The sequence below is a fragment of the Brassica rapa genome, chromosome A01, assembly GCF_000309985.2.
Source record: "Brassica rapa cultivar Chiifu-401-42 chromosome A01, CAAS_Brap_v3.01, whole genome shotgun sequence".
Classification (NCBI taxonomy): Eukaryota; Viridiplantae; Streptophyta; class Magnoliopsida; order Brassicales; family Brassicaceae; genus Brassica; species Brassica rapa.
The window spans coordinates 2,355,031-2,369,805 of NC_024795.2; the positions used below are offsets into that span (position 1 = coordinate 2,355,031).

Consider the following 14,775-nt stretch of genomic DNA (forward strand, 5'->3'; position numbering starts at 1 on the left):
GGATCCATTATTTATGTAAAAAAAAATCTAGCTACTATCTATCTATGCCTTCTGTTTCTAGTTAGGATAATTATGTTTGTGTATAATTATCCTAATTTTTGACAATTTATAAACTATGGTATGTGCGTTTTCTACATTTGTATGCAGATTAGCTGTCACACTATGTAATGATTATACATTCTCCAAAGTAATTTACCGTTTATGTTTAAAGTTATTAACTTCATAATTAAAAAAAAAAACGTTGTAACAACTGTCAAAACAACAGATATAGAAAAAAGGTTATCCATGCTTTTAGAATAAGTGGAATGGTGAAACGTTATCACCATTCAACAAACATACTGTTCTTACACAGATCAATGATAGTGACTTTGGGTTTCCTAGGCCGGTCAAGAAATCATATGAAGTCAACCGTTCTTGGTTTTGACCAATCATAGCCTTGTGAAAGCTATTTGTATTTTTAAGTCATTTCTCAGGAATATAAATTAGGTGGAGTCAAATTTTAATATTTTTCTTCTTTTGGGTATATGAATGTGTGGGAGAAATCTATGTAAACTAACAGGATAAATAGAAGAAAAAATAGTGTGTTATCTTTTTCTTTACAAGTAAAAGTGAGAGAGAAAGGTGGTGGTGGTGGTCTAGCTGTAAGAGGGAGCAAGTCGTCAGAATGCTGCGTTGTAATCATAATTAGCGACAACGAAATTTTCACAACAGCAAGAAGAAAAAGTAAAAAGCGTTTTGCCTATTTTTCCACGTCTCACACGTGGCGTCATGCCAGTGGCTGTTTTTATAGAATTCACCTTTTGAAAACGCAAATGTTTTTGGAATGTAGTTCATAAGGGTCGATCAAAAAAGATAAAAAGAGCAAGTGGGGTTTTGTACTTTTGCTGCGGAATTGAATGTTACACATGCGAGTACAGAAGATTCACTATTCATGCGTAGGTACCATTGTTTATGTATAAACATGTAAACACTATTATCTACAACCTAGGAATAACTCTTTGGTTCATTCTCTGTAAAGCATTAAAGAAAAGAGTAATTAGTTTATGTTATACCCATCGTATCATGGTCGTTTTGTAAAAGAAAAGGTTTGTTATCAAACAAAGAGAAGACAACAAGAAGAGCTCTTTGAGAAGGATACAAAATGAGCTCGTGAAGACAGAAAAAAACAGTGAGAGAAAAGAGAGTTGAATAAAAGATCAAAGATGTTTTGGCTTCTTCTTCACGTTGTGGCGATTGAGGTAATGCCAACTCGACAAGTTCCTTATATTAGTAGTTTATTAGCAAAGAGCCAATCCCGACACCAGCCGTGAACTATGAAACATCGCTTTTAATAGCAAGACATGCCAGATTCTTTCTACAGAAAAGTTCTATCACAAATTTGATTTTTTTTAAGTGCTAAATTGAATAAGATTTCAACCAGCCAAGTTGCATAACAAGAGTAGAACATTGCTTAACTATTCGTTTGGCATCTGAAGAGTGTCTAACCTCCAAATGCGATGTTACATTACAAGCCCTTGATGGTGGTCGAACTCAGATGATTCCAGTACTGCTCAGGCAAGAGACTTTCCTGACCATTCTCGTTCCCTTCGTTTTTGTTTGGCTTGTATTCTGTTGAACTTTTCTTTTCCCTTTTCTAGAAGAGGGTCAACCACAACATACGCATCTGGATCCTCCTTGCGCATCTTGTCCTGCAACATAGCTTCACTTTTTCAGGATATGGCATAATAAACATATACATATGGCTCAAACTTCTGATCAAAATATTCATTATTAGCATCCCCCTATCCTATGAACTAAAATGACCGAAGTAGTGTAGTACTACATCCACTAGAACCTCACACTATCAGGTGCGATGGAACCTTAGAGATTTACCTTTCCATGCTCGGGTGCAAACTTGAGCTTTACTTTCTTCCAATCAGACACATCTTCTTCCATATTGTCTACTGGTTCACTACTTGAGCCAAACGGTTTTGCAGAAATGGACTGCTTAAATTTCTCCAGTTTTGCCAACACCTAAGAACCAGAGGGAAACCATGATAAGTTAACAAAACTATCTTCTAAGACTGTTTCTTTGACAGATTTACAAATTACTTTTCAGGAATATAATCAGGCACACGGATTTGGTCAGTGAGAAAAGCAGGGTAAAGAATCAATAAGAACGCATATTTTTAGATTTAAGCTAGAAGCTATTTTACACAACTTACAGCATCCTCATTTCCTTGCATTCTGCGCTTCTTCAACTTGTGTAACTGCCGGGCGCGTTCAGAAGCGTTGTAAAGTTGTAAATCAGCATCTCCATTTTCCAATCGTTCGGCTTTGGCTTCTGAACCTATTCCCTTTTTCTTCAATGATAACTTTTCCATCTTTGGTTTCTCATCTTCACTACTTGAAACATCAGACCTGTAAATAGCATAATAACTAGTAAGCCAATGACTTGTGTTACTGGTTATGCCAACATGAATTGAAGTAAAATAGCATTTGTTTTCACAACATTAAAGCACAAAATAAGAGCCAGGCGTGTTGAATTATAAGAGACAATAGGGTTTAACTGCGGTACCATTACCTTTTGATAGATTCTTCAGGGGCTTTCACACTAGAACTCTCTGTTAAGAGGACAACCACATGGAAATCTAATTAGAATGTACAGAAATAACTAGAGATAATATAAACAATACGCAGGAACAGAGAGAGCTGCACAATATTCCTCTATGGGAATACTTGGTGCAAAACATAGAAGCATCAAACTAATTATATATAGGTTTGAACTTTTATTATGTTTTGGTTAGAAGCATCCCTAAGCACAGATATGAGTTGGTTTGAACTATTATTAGGTAAATCATAAGTTTAATATCTCAGCTTTGAGAGATGGAAAAACTAATTACTTTTTTTCTGAGTTGGTTTTGGAGGAATATCTCCCATCTCCTTCCTTCTGCTAAGCACTTGATTCCTCATCTTTGCATCAAATTTAGTCTCGTCTCCATCATCATCGTCATCATCACTATGTCCAACTGGATCGGATACAGGCCAGCTTTTCTCTTTTTGTGCATTTTCTTTCTTAGAACCCAGAGCTTCCCGCACAGATAGCACCTCCTTCGAGTCAGATGCATTCTGAAATGTAAAAAAAAAAAGTTTTTAATATACATCAGAAAGACATCAATAAAGAAAGCCTTTTTTCATCTGATGCCTATGATATAAGAACGGTAAGCTTCATTACATGTAACAACTAACAACCAGGAGGATAAGTAATATAGTTATTCGCAATACTTTCACACTTTACATACTGATTAGCCTAGACTTTCACACAGAAGAGAGGAATAAATGAGAGGGGAAGAAACACCAGCAAAAAAAAGAAGATAAAATTGTACTATTACCCGTTCTTTATTTGTAGATTCTGCCTTCAGTAGTCGAGGATCGTTCAACACGTCATGACTGCTCTTAATCTTTTGCTTTACAGCTGCCAGTTCCTTCTCCTCTTCCTCAGCTTCTTCTCCGAATGACAGCAAGTTCAATTTCCTGATTGTAGCAAAACAAAAAAAGGAGGAAAAAAAAAAACTCAACGAACAGCCAAAGCAAAGATACAGCATAAACTATCGAATTTCCATGGACAGCGTCTTACTTCACAGGCTTTCTGGGGGGTTCCTTGACTTCATCAACAGGAGCATGCGATGCCTTTGCTAACACTCTAGGAACAATATCTTCGAACGGGTTCCACAAAACCTAACGTATAAAAAAACAAAAAAACAAGCAAATCATAAGAACATCTCAATAACGGGAGATTAACATTGCCTTATGAATCAGATTTAAAAACTCTTACCTCAACAGATAATATTTTGGGGGCAGGATCCAGGGGACGATCATCTTTACCAGTGTCAATCTCTCCTAGTCTCAGAAGATTGAAGATTGAATCACCCGTCACCTATCAAGAACTCTTAGAAACAATACTTGTAACGAAGCATAACAAACAAACAAAAGTCAAATTCTTTTTACCTTTCCAAAGATAGTATGCTTCTTATCAAGCCAATCACACTTATCCAAAGTGAAAAAGAACTGACTCCCATTAGTATTCGGCGAGCTCTCATTAGCCATAGCCACAATCCCTCTATGGTTAAACCTCAACCTCGAATGAAACTCATCCGCAAACACACCTCCGTATATACTCTCTCCACCTGTTACACACCACTCACAATCGAATCATACAATACAAACCCTAGGAGTTAATCAATCAGAGGATCTGGGACAATTACCTGTGCCGGAGCCCGTGGGATCGCCGCCTTGGACGAGGAACCCTGGAATCACACGGTGGAAGATGGTGTCGTCGAAGTAACCCTCGAGGCATAGCTGAACGAAGTTCCGCACGGATTTGGGAGCTTCCTTGGGCCACAGCTCGATGTCGATTGGGCCATGAGTTGTATTCACGATGACCTTCCCCTTCGTCGGTGGCTCGAGCACGTATATCGTCGACATCTCCTCTTCTCACAAGCTTCTTCGTCGTCTTCTTCTCCGATTTGCTTTTTTTGATGGGCTTCTCCGAGAGGTATAGGTTTCCTCTTCGCTGGGTTTTAAATAGTAAGCCGAGGATATTAAAAATAGGTGCGCGCCCAATTCGATAATGAAGCCCGGCCCATTAATTAAACAAAACTTATTGAAGCCCAAACACGGCCCATTATCATCAAGCTACAGTTAAGTCATCTCCCAATGTTTGGACTCTCTTATAAAAGTCAAGTCAATGGTAACAAGTTAGCAAGTGCCGGATGCATTGAAAACGAAAACATGCGTCACCCGCACGCGTTGACATTTAAGACCCATCTTCATGACCAAGACCACCAGTTGTTTAGTTATCGCTATCCGGAAAAATCAAACTCAGAATATCATTACAACATTTAAATAATAATGTCATAGGTTGTGTTATATGTACAGTCCTTTTCTTCATTAACTTCCATGAAGTTACCTTCACTTAGCCTACCCTTCTTTTTCTGTAAAAGATTATTCAAATGTTCAACTTTCTCAGACACACCAAGTTTGAATCTTCCGTCATAGTATTTGACATTCAACGATTTTTGTATAATTATGACTTTTTTACTCGGTTACTAGTCTTCACAACTGCCCATACTACTCCACATTATATATAAGAGTCTTCTTCAACCTATGTTAGTCATATTCATATTTCTCGTCTCGTTTTCTCTACATTTATTTATTCTTTGAAAGTCTTCTTCTATCTCCTGGTAAACAATACAAAGAGTTATACTCTGATCATTTAACGCCAAGAACGTGTGTTGTGTTTAATGCCCACAAGGTAGTTGTACTTATATTTATTTAGTTGGTAGATGTATATCAATACGAAGACAGTTTTGTTTAATGAATTTAATGCTGATACTGTTCTTTGTTGGTGTGTGCAGCAGATTTCTATATTGAATATTTTTGTAAGGACTCGCTTTATTGTGGCCATGGGTCTTGAAGTTGGTTCCTTTAGCCGCTTGACATCAAGAACCAGCAGTTTCAAGAATCCTTCTATCGAGCGGTCTTTGAGTTTCAACAGCTGGGAGATTCCTAAAGAGACCAAGACTGATTCAGGTTTCGAGGTTTCGGAGACAAAGAAGTCAACTCCAAACACTTTGCATGGAAGAAACTGTGAGAGTCTCCAGATAAAGAAACCCACAGTGACTCCACCTGAGCCTTTTGTGTTCTTCTCCCCTAGACCGGTCACCGAGCTTGATGCAGCTGCAACTACGCTGCAAAAAGTATACAAGAGTTACCGGACTAGAAGGAACTTAGCTGATTGTGCTGTCCTTGTTGAGGAGCTCTGGTGAGTTACATGATCCACATCTTATTCTTCTTTTTAATGTTTTAAAATGTTTAAATTAATATCATATGTTGTGGTTCTGGTATTAAAAAAAAAAGGTTTGAACTTAACCCTTGTTATTGCTTGAAACTTTGTAGGTGGAAGACTCTTGATGGTGCAACTCTGGACCTGAGCTCTGTGTCTTTCTTTAAAGAAGAGAAACATGAACCGGCTGCTTCGAAATGGACACGAGCTAGAAAACGAGCCGCTAAGGTATGACATCATTTTCACAAGTTTTATTTTGTATCTCTCTGTTTACTTTTAAGTCAAGGTGTATTAGTTTCAATATTTCCTTTTTTAATGAGATAATAATATCAATGTAGGTTGGGAAAGGCTTGTCAAAAGATGAAAAGGCTCAGAAGTTAGCTCTTCAGCATTGGCTTGAAGCTGTAAGTCAATGCAATACAGTATAACTGATAGGGCTTTTGAAGTAACACAAGATCAAAAGTTATGAGTATCTATTTGATGCTGTGAATCTAATCTTATTGTCCCTTTCTTCTATCAACAGATTGACCCACGCCATCGTTATGGCCACAACTTGCACTTCTATTATGATGTCTGGTCAGCTAGCAAGAGCTCACAGCCATTCTTTTACTGGTTAGTTTTACATCCAAAAAAAAAGGTTATCTCATTTCTTCATGTGTGTTGAATTTGTTCTAAACTTTGTTTCCACCCTTTTGAAAATAAAGGTTGGACATAGGAGACGGCAAAGATGTAAATCTTGAAAAACATCCAAGAAGTGTTCTGCAAAAACAATGCATCACATATCTCGGACCAGTGAGTTTCTTAACCTCATACTCAACCATACTAGTTACCTTCTTGATTACTCATCACGCCTTATGGTTCTTTCAAACCTGTAGATGGAGAGAGAAGCATATGAAGTGATAGTGGAAGATGGGAGGTTATTGTACAAACAAAGCATGAGCCCAATCAATTCAACTGAGGAATCAAAGTCGATCTTCGTACTTAGCACGACTAGAACTTTATACGTAGGGAAGAAGAAGAAAGGTGTTTTCCAGCACTCTAGTTTCTTATCTGGAGGAGCCACAACTGCTGCAGGAAGATTGGTTGCTCGCGATGGGATTCTTGAGGTACTTCAAAACTACATGTCTTGCTTCTCCCTCACGTATGAATTTTGTATGTTATGTAAACTAAAACGATCTTATTCTCAGGCTATATGGCCATATAGTGGACACTATCTCCCAACAGAAGAAAACTTCAAGGAGTTTATAAGTTTCTTGGAGGAACACAACGTTGATCTCACCAATGTTAAGGTAAGAAAATAACAAAATATTAGATCCTTTAGTGTTCCTTGCGCATCAACAGAATGTTTGTATTCACTAGGGATGAATCTTGAATTGCAGAGATGTGCTGTGAATGAAGAATATTCATCATCATTCAAATCCATTCCAGACGAAGAAGAAGAAGCAAAAGAGATCTCGCAAGAAGTTGAGATGCCTTCAGAGCAAGAAGAGAGAGCGAGACCAATGTTTGATCATGCGAAGAGACTGTCTTGTAAATGGTCAAGTGGATATGGTCCAAGAATTGGGTGTGTTAGAGATTACCCAATGGAGCTACAAACACAAGCACTGGAGCAAGTTAGTCTCTCGCCTCGTGTCTCAACAGCTAACACTTATGGACCTATTCCATCTCCAAGACCGAGTCCTAAAGTGAGAGTTTCCCCACGGTTATCATACATGGGGATCCCTAGCCCGAGAGCTGTTAAATGCTAAAACGCACACACTTCTTTAACTTGTTCTCCAAGAAAGAGTGTGTTAGAAGTGAAGAAACCTAACCTCCATCTTTCTTTGTTCTTTTATACTCCCTCTGTTTTTTAAGATGGATGTTCTTGGAAAATATTTTGTTTCCAAAAGATGTATTTTTTTATGTTTTCAAAGCATATTTTGTGAACTAATAATGAAAAATTGTGTGTTTCAAAAATATTAGTTACATTTCTTTTAATCTTATTGGTTTAAAAATATAAGAAATATAAAGTTACAAAAAACTATGCATCAATAACTAAGTTTTAATATGGTTTCTTAATAAGTGTGAAAATCCTAGAACATTTATCTTTAAAAAACAGAGGGAGTATATCTTTTGTAAATTTCGATTTTTTTAATCATTATTATTACATTTTTATTAGTGCTTGCGACTCGTGAGCTTTTGTCTCTTTTCTGCTGTTTTACTTTTTAAATAAGATGGGAAATTCAATTCATTTCATAAAAGAGTAACAGAACAAAGTGTTTATGAAACCATTTTGGGAAATAATGGCATGAAAATAAGTCTTGATTGTACAGATAGAATCAATCTTACTCATCATTTCCGTCACTCTGTGATAAATACATGTACATCATTTACCTATCTGCATGTGTAAATCAGTTCTTCCAAACTCAAACTCTCATGACATCTATCATTAAACATGTATGATCTGAAAGCAAATACAGAAACATAAGCATGCCTATTTACATTTTTCATAATTAATTATTCTTTATAATTTTTATTATTATATTTTGTGGACCACAAGGTTTGGAATATCTGATATCGGATTCTTGTCATATCATGGTTTGAAATCTTTACTAAATATTAATTTCCGAAACTTAAAACTTATATAAAAATATTAGATTACAACATCTTAAGAAATCACACTATTTTTTAGGGAGCCAATAACAGAATCCTATATATTTTAGTTTAATTAGCTACGGAGAAATCTGTGGACAGGTATAAATGCATGTGTTTAGAAATTTTAAAACATTTATTTCAGCGTTTGTTTGTTAAAAAGTGATGGTACCAAAAAAAAGCCAGCTCCTGTAAAGTAACACGCATACAATCTAGTTACATGTTCTAGTTCAACACATCTCTATTTACTTTCAAAGGAGGAATCACCATATGTTTTTAATCAAGCTATCATGACAATCATCAAACATGTAATATACGAATGCAAACACACACATATACAAACACAAGCACGACTATTTACATGAGAATTTATAATTTTCAATAACTAATTTATCTTTAAATAATGTTTATATTGTTATTTTAAAAGTTTATTTTATCTACTTTTATGGTTAATAAAGTTTGAAATCTTTGATATCGGATTTTTGTCTATGGTTTGAAATATCTACTAAATCTTAATTTTCTAAACCTAAAGATATCAAAATACTCCATGTGGGTAGGAGTATTAAATTACAATATCTTAACCAATAACACTATTTGAGAGAGCCAATAGCACTACCAGGTTTATGTGGGTAGGTGTAAAATGCAGCTGGTTTAACTATACAACTAGATCTAGATCCGCATAACCGTGCGGGTTTTTGTTTTCATTTATTTTTATATAAATATTTTGTTTTTAATTCTAAATTGGTATATATTATAATATATATATATATGTATCTATCAATTTTTAAAACATAATAAAATTACGGTATATTTTTTTCATTGAATAGATTGTTTCAAACTTTCACATGTATTTGTATGTTCTTCTATACATTTATTTTTGGATTATTATTTCATTATTAAAATTGTAACTATATATATAGAGATTAGTAAAATATTGTTTTATTGTCATATTCAAAAATATTGTAACATTTCACAAATTTAGAAAGTTTTTAAAAAATTAAAATTTTCGCTTCATACATTTATATTATCGAGTAAATAAATAAACATTTAGTTTTTGTTTAATTTTTAAAATAAAATATATAGTTTAAAATTTGTTTTCATTGGTTTAAGGTAGTAAATATTAATCATTGTTAGATAATATGATTTTTGCTATTTAAAAAATCTTTATAATTTTAAAAGTTAACATTGACAAATATTTAAATAATTAACATATGTAGATATAGTATGACAACATTAAATTATATATATTTAATTTATATTATCTATAAATCCAATGGATCATCTATTGTTTAAATCCAATTATTGATAGACCAATAAAAAATTTTGGTAGACTCAAAATTTAAATGATAAGATTAAAGATTAAATGTAATATGATTTTTTAGGAATAGGTCTATTGAGTCTATTTTTAAAAAAGAATCACACATGAAGCAAAGTTGCGGCTTCTGTTTTAATATATAAGATCTACCGCAAACGCACTAACATATCTTTCGAATAATCGAAAAAGATTCGTTTTTATTAAAATTGGAATATGGATGGAAATGGAATCTTACATATAGAATCTTAGGACATAATGTTTTAGGTGAGACCAATATAAAAGGAATACGTCATGATCGACCCTGGTGGACAACTATAAAAAAGACTAGAAGAGATCACAACAAAAGAAAATGGATCCACTCAAATAAAATAAAAGAACTAGTTATTATTACGTTCTAACAAATTAATAAAAATAAAGATGGGCTTACGTGAGCACATGTGGCAGACACGAAGTTGAAGACAACACCATCAACGGTGCTCGTATAACCACATCTCTCTAATGTCCGTTTCAGATTGGGCTCCAGTACATCTATTTCCACACCATTCATGCTTGTCCTCTTCTTCGTATTTACTCACTTTTCGCCAAAATGCATTCCTAACTTTGCTCATGGTTCATGAACATAAATTTCTCTGTTAAACTCCGTGTGAGTTTATTCGATTTAGTTGATAAAAAAGACTCGTAACTCTTTGTAATTGTCATTTTTACTCGTTATGGTGAAAAGAAAACATTATCATATAAAACTCAAGTGATGACAATTCACTTGAAGACCAGCGTAGACTTAAAAGTTCGAAAAGTTTAACTAGCATTTGATATCTCAAACTTGAGAGTTTTCTTGGAGACAATATAGTAGTCTCAACCAGCTTCGGTATGACGGAATCCACGCCAACAGAATCTCAATCTAAGAAGTTTTGGGATTGGTCCAAATGTTTATATTATTAATAAAACAACATGGAAAACATCATGCTTAATGCTTTGTCATAATAGCATAAGTGTAAGCTCAAAGAATATGCAATACCTTACTTGTACTGAACTTCTAAAAGTATAATCACTAATATATGGTTTAGTAGCTTAATTAAACAACCAAATTATAAAGACTAAAACCCCAAACATAGTTAAAATATTGGGATTTTTGCAAAATTGACCTACAACTTAAAGTCAAACACAAAACTAACCTCCTTTTTTTTTGAAAATTGGTTTTGCCCTATTCACCTCACAAGTTCATATAATTTACGAAAATGCCATCAATTTTTTTCTTTTTTTTCTTTTCGAAAATGACATTTTTACTCTCTCACCCTCATCATCTTCAAGTAATTACAAGATTGCCATTATCATCAATACCACAACCACCATGAACAACCAATTTGAAGCTCTTAATGCTCCCAAAATCGATTTACCCTTCTTTTTTTTCCATTCTTGTGAACTAAACACAACATATCTCTCACTTTCTCTCCACAATGAGCTAAAAAAACCCAAGATTTTGATTCTAAAATTTTAATGGTTCATAGAGTCATAGAAGCTAACGATTATGGGTGGGTGACTTCCGTTTGTGATTCTGTGTGCTTGGAGAAGTCTTATGTATGCTAAGGAACTTATCTCACCAATTTAAGGTATGACATCGAGTTTTTTTCCAGATCTGTTCGTCAGACGATTTACTTGGGAAGTCGTCTGGCTGTAGACGACTTACCTTTCAGTCGTCTGGCTGTAGACGACTTACCTGGAAGTCGTCTGGTCAACGCAGAGGTTATTTTTGCAATTGACTTTGAAATCTGTAACCTGAGACGACTAAAAGTTAAGTCGTCTACTATTGTTTGGTTTCAAAAAAAATTCCAAAGAACCTAGACGACTTACATTTCAGTCGTCATAGGTTAGTTTTGTATTTGACTGGATAATTTCAGAAGTTTGACTTCCCCAGACGACTTACATTTCAGTCGTCTGGCGAAAATTAAAATAATAATATTTTTTTAAAAGTAAACGATTTACAATTAAGTAGTCATAGGTTAGTTTTGCAATTGAAAAAAAAAACTTCAAGATTTAATTATACACAGACGACTTGTAATTCAGTCGTCCACCAGACGACTTAATTGTAAGTCGTCCAGGATTTTTTTCCGAGATTCTGGTCAAACCTCGTAAATCCTGGACGACTTACATTTCAGTCGTCTCGTGGACGACTGAATTATAAGTCGTCTGTATATAATTAAATCTTGAAGTTTTTTTTTTCAATTGCAAAACTAACCTATGACGACTTAACTGTAAGTCGTCTACTTTTAAAAAAATATTATTATTTTAATTTTCACTAGACGACTGAAATGTAAGTCGTCCAAAAAGTCAAACTTCTGAAATAATCCAGTCAAATGCAAAACTAACCTCTGACGACTGAAATGTAAGTCGTCTAGCTTTTTTGGAGTTTTTTTTTTAACCAAACAATAGTAGACGACTTAACTTTCAGTCGTCCGAAATAACAGATTTCAAAGTCAATTGCAAAAATAACCTCTGCGTTGACCAGACGACATATAGTTTAGTCGTCTAGACAACTTAGATTGAAGTCGTCCGCGTCTTCTCCACTAGTTTTTAAGTCTTCTACGTTAGTTTTTTAATAACTTGTATTTTTAAGAGTGATAAGTAACTTCAAGATATGTAAAACTCATATTTACAAAATATGTTCTCTCCCTTAGTTTTACTAAATTTGACTAAGTTTTTCAATGCAAACTTATAAAAAATATGATATGCTTTGACTAGTTACTATTGTTTGTTTCCATCTCTTACCAACATTCTTGTTTATTAAGATGAGAAAAAGGCCATTGGAGTTTATTATTGCATATGAGAGATCCAAAGATAAGAAAAAGACTACTGAAGTCTATTATTTCATTGATTTGTAAATGTGTAAACACATTGTTAGCACATTTAATACATCTTGGAAAACATTATTACTGATTTTACAAAAAATTCACAACTAAAAGAGTATACATGCAATTCATAAAACAGACTACAAACAAAACTATTATAGATCATTCATCTACAAAGACAAGCTTGGATTCCACTTGAGTAGACAAGACCAGACAACTTTTAAGAAGTCCAGACGACTTCTAAGAAGTCCAGACGACTTCCAGGAAGTTCAGACGACTTTGCCAGAAGACTTTTAGGAAGTTCAGACGACTTCCAGACGACTTTACAGGAAGTCCAGACGACTTTTAGGAAGTCCAGACGACTTCCAGATGACTTCCAGACGACTTTACAGGAAGTCCAGACGACTTTTAGGAAGTCCAGACGACTTCCAGACGACTTCCAGACGACTAACAAGTAAGTCGTCCCAGAAGTCTTCCAGATCTGAAAAACCTGGATATTAAATCCATATCTGAAAAACCTGCATATTCAAAAACGTTCAAATGGCTTAAAAACAAAAAAAATGAGTGGAAGATTAGATAAATCTACCTTTACAGAACACACAAAGATACATATCTAAAAATAATAGATCTACCTTTAAATTAGTGGAAGATGAGTACCAAATAATTAAAAACCTGCAAAAAAAAAAATAGATTAGTAACAAAGACATGAGACAAAATTGAAAAATTCATATAAAGTTTGGTGTTTTCAAGTCAAAGAGATTAGAGTGGGTTTGGAGAGTTTTAGTTTGGGAAAAAAGTAAGAACTTTATACAACAAGAAGTTACCAAATGAAGAAAAATCAGACATAAGAACTTACCGAAACACTCAGAAAAATCCAGACGAATAGAAGTCCAGACGACTTCCTGGAAGTCCAGACGACTTCCTGGAAGTCCAGACGACTTCCTGGAAGTCCAGACGACTTTGTCAGAAGACTTCCAAGAAGTCCAGACGACTAACAGGTAAGTCGTCCCAGAAGTCTTCTAGATCTGAAAAACCTGCACATCAAATCCAGATCTGAAAAACCTGCATATTCAAAACCGTTCAAATGACTTAAAATAGAGAAAATGAGTGGAAGATTAGATAAATCTACATTTATAGAACACACAAAAATACATATCTAAAATTAATAGATATACCTCTAAATTAGTGGAAGATGAGTACCATTTGATTAAAAACCTGCAAAAGAGATAGATTAATAAGAAATACATGAGACAAAACTGAAAAATTCATATAAAGTTTGGTGTTTTCAAGTCAAAGAGATTAGAGAGAGGTTGGAGAGTTTTAGAATGATGAACATTACATTTTTGTTGCAGCCATTTGAGAGGAGGAGAGAGAATGTGTAAATTTTTCTTTATATAGGGAGACAAAAAATCCAATTAGATTTAATATTTTTGACTCAGACGACTTCCTGGACGACTTACATTTCAGTCGTCTGGTGAAGAAATTAAAACAGACGACTTACATGTAAGTCGTCCAAAAGAGTTTAATATTTTTAGCGGGAAATTAAATATTTTTAGCGGGAAACTAAAATAGAAGACTTTCCAGACGACTTACAAGTAAGTCGTCTGGACGACTGAAATATACGTCGTCCGGGTAAATTATTCAACAGACGACTGAAACATAAGTCGTCCACACCCTAAACATAACCCCTAAACTTAATTATCTAATTAAACACTTCATAAAACCAAATCAAACTTGAAAAGTGTTTACTATACACAGAAATAAACACATATAGGTGAAAACTAATTTTTGAAAAAAACGTTTTAGTTTTCCAAAATCTAACCCTAACAATACATACAATACTACAACATATGTTTGCCAAACTCCTAAACCAAAGTATTTCATGATTCACTACTTCCACTCATCTATCTTCAAAACAAATCAATTTTATCATATCTTAATTTATATCAGTTAAAACTGTTTATAATTATTTGATTTTTATTTTTTACACATCAAAATATTTTTTTACAAGATTTATAAATTATTTTTAAAATAAACTGGTACCAAACGACTTACACTTCAGTCGTCCAGACGACTTCCAACATCTCAGACGATTTACTGGGGCTATATTCGTAAAAATGGCTTCTGTTTTTTTGTTTGGTCACAAGGGACTGAGCTGTAAT

General features: G+C 34.2%; 2 protein-coding genes across 3 annotated transcripts; one reads left to right on the forward strand and one right to left on the reverse strand.

Annotated features, from left to right (window-relative positions):
* Positions 1-1,026: 1,026 nt before the first annotated feature.
* Positions 1,027-4,542, reverse strand: LOC103850099 (peptidyl-prolyl cis-trans isomerase CYP57). Its single transcript, XM_009126811.3, has 10 exons — positions 4,245-4,542; positions 3,988-4,166; positions 3,815-3,916; positions 3,617-3,717; positions 3,372-3,513; positions 2,883-3,108; positions 2,564-2,603; positions 2,205-2,400; positions 1,873-2,013; positions 1,027-1,688 (listed from the first exon to the last, which is right to left on the reverse strand). Exons 1-10 carry the CDS (start codon positions 4,462-4,464, stop codon positions 1,551-1,553), a joined length of 1,485 nt encoding a protein of 494 aa, XP_009125059.1. The 5' UTR covers positions 4,465-4,542; the 3' UTR covers positions 1,027-1,550.
* Positions 4,543-4,844: 302 nt separating this feature from the next.
* On the forward strand, positions 4,845-7,757 carry LOC103865980 (IQ domain-containing protein IQM1). Of its 2 annotated transcripts, none has more exons than XM_033292967.1 (9): positions 4,845-5,293; positions 5,397-5,803; positions 5,938-6,052; positions 6,163-6,228; positions 6,348-6,436; positions 6,529-6,616; positions 6,700-6,930; positions 7,012-7,113; positions 7,204-7,757. In XM_033292967.1, exons 2-9 carry the CDS (start codon positions 5,445-5,447, stop codon positions 7,570-7,572), a joined length of 1,419 nt encoding a protein of 472 aa, XP_033148858.1. In that variant the 5' UTR covers positions 4,845-5,293; positions 5,397-5,444; the 3' UTR covers positions 7,573-7,757. The 2 variants fall into 2 exon arrangements, with proteins under 2 accessions (XP_033148858.1, XP_033148877.1); XM_033292986.1 differs by having other exon boundaries at positions 5,400-5,803.
* Positions 7,758-14,775: the final 7,018 nt, after the last annotated feature.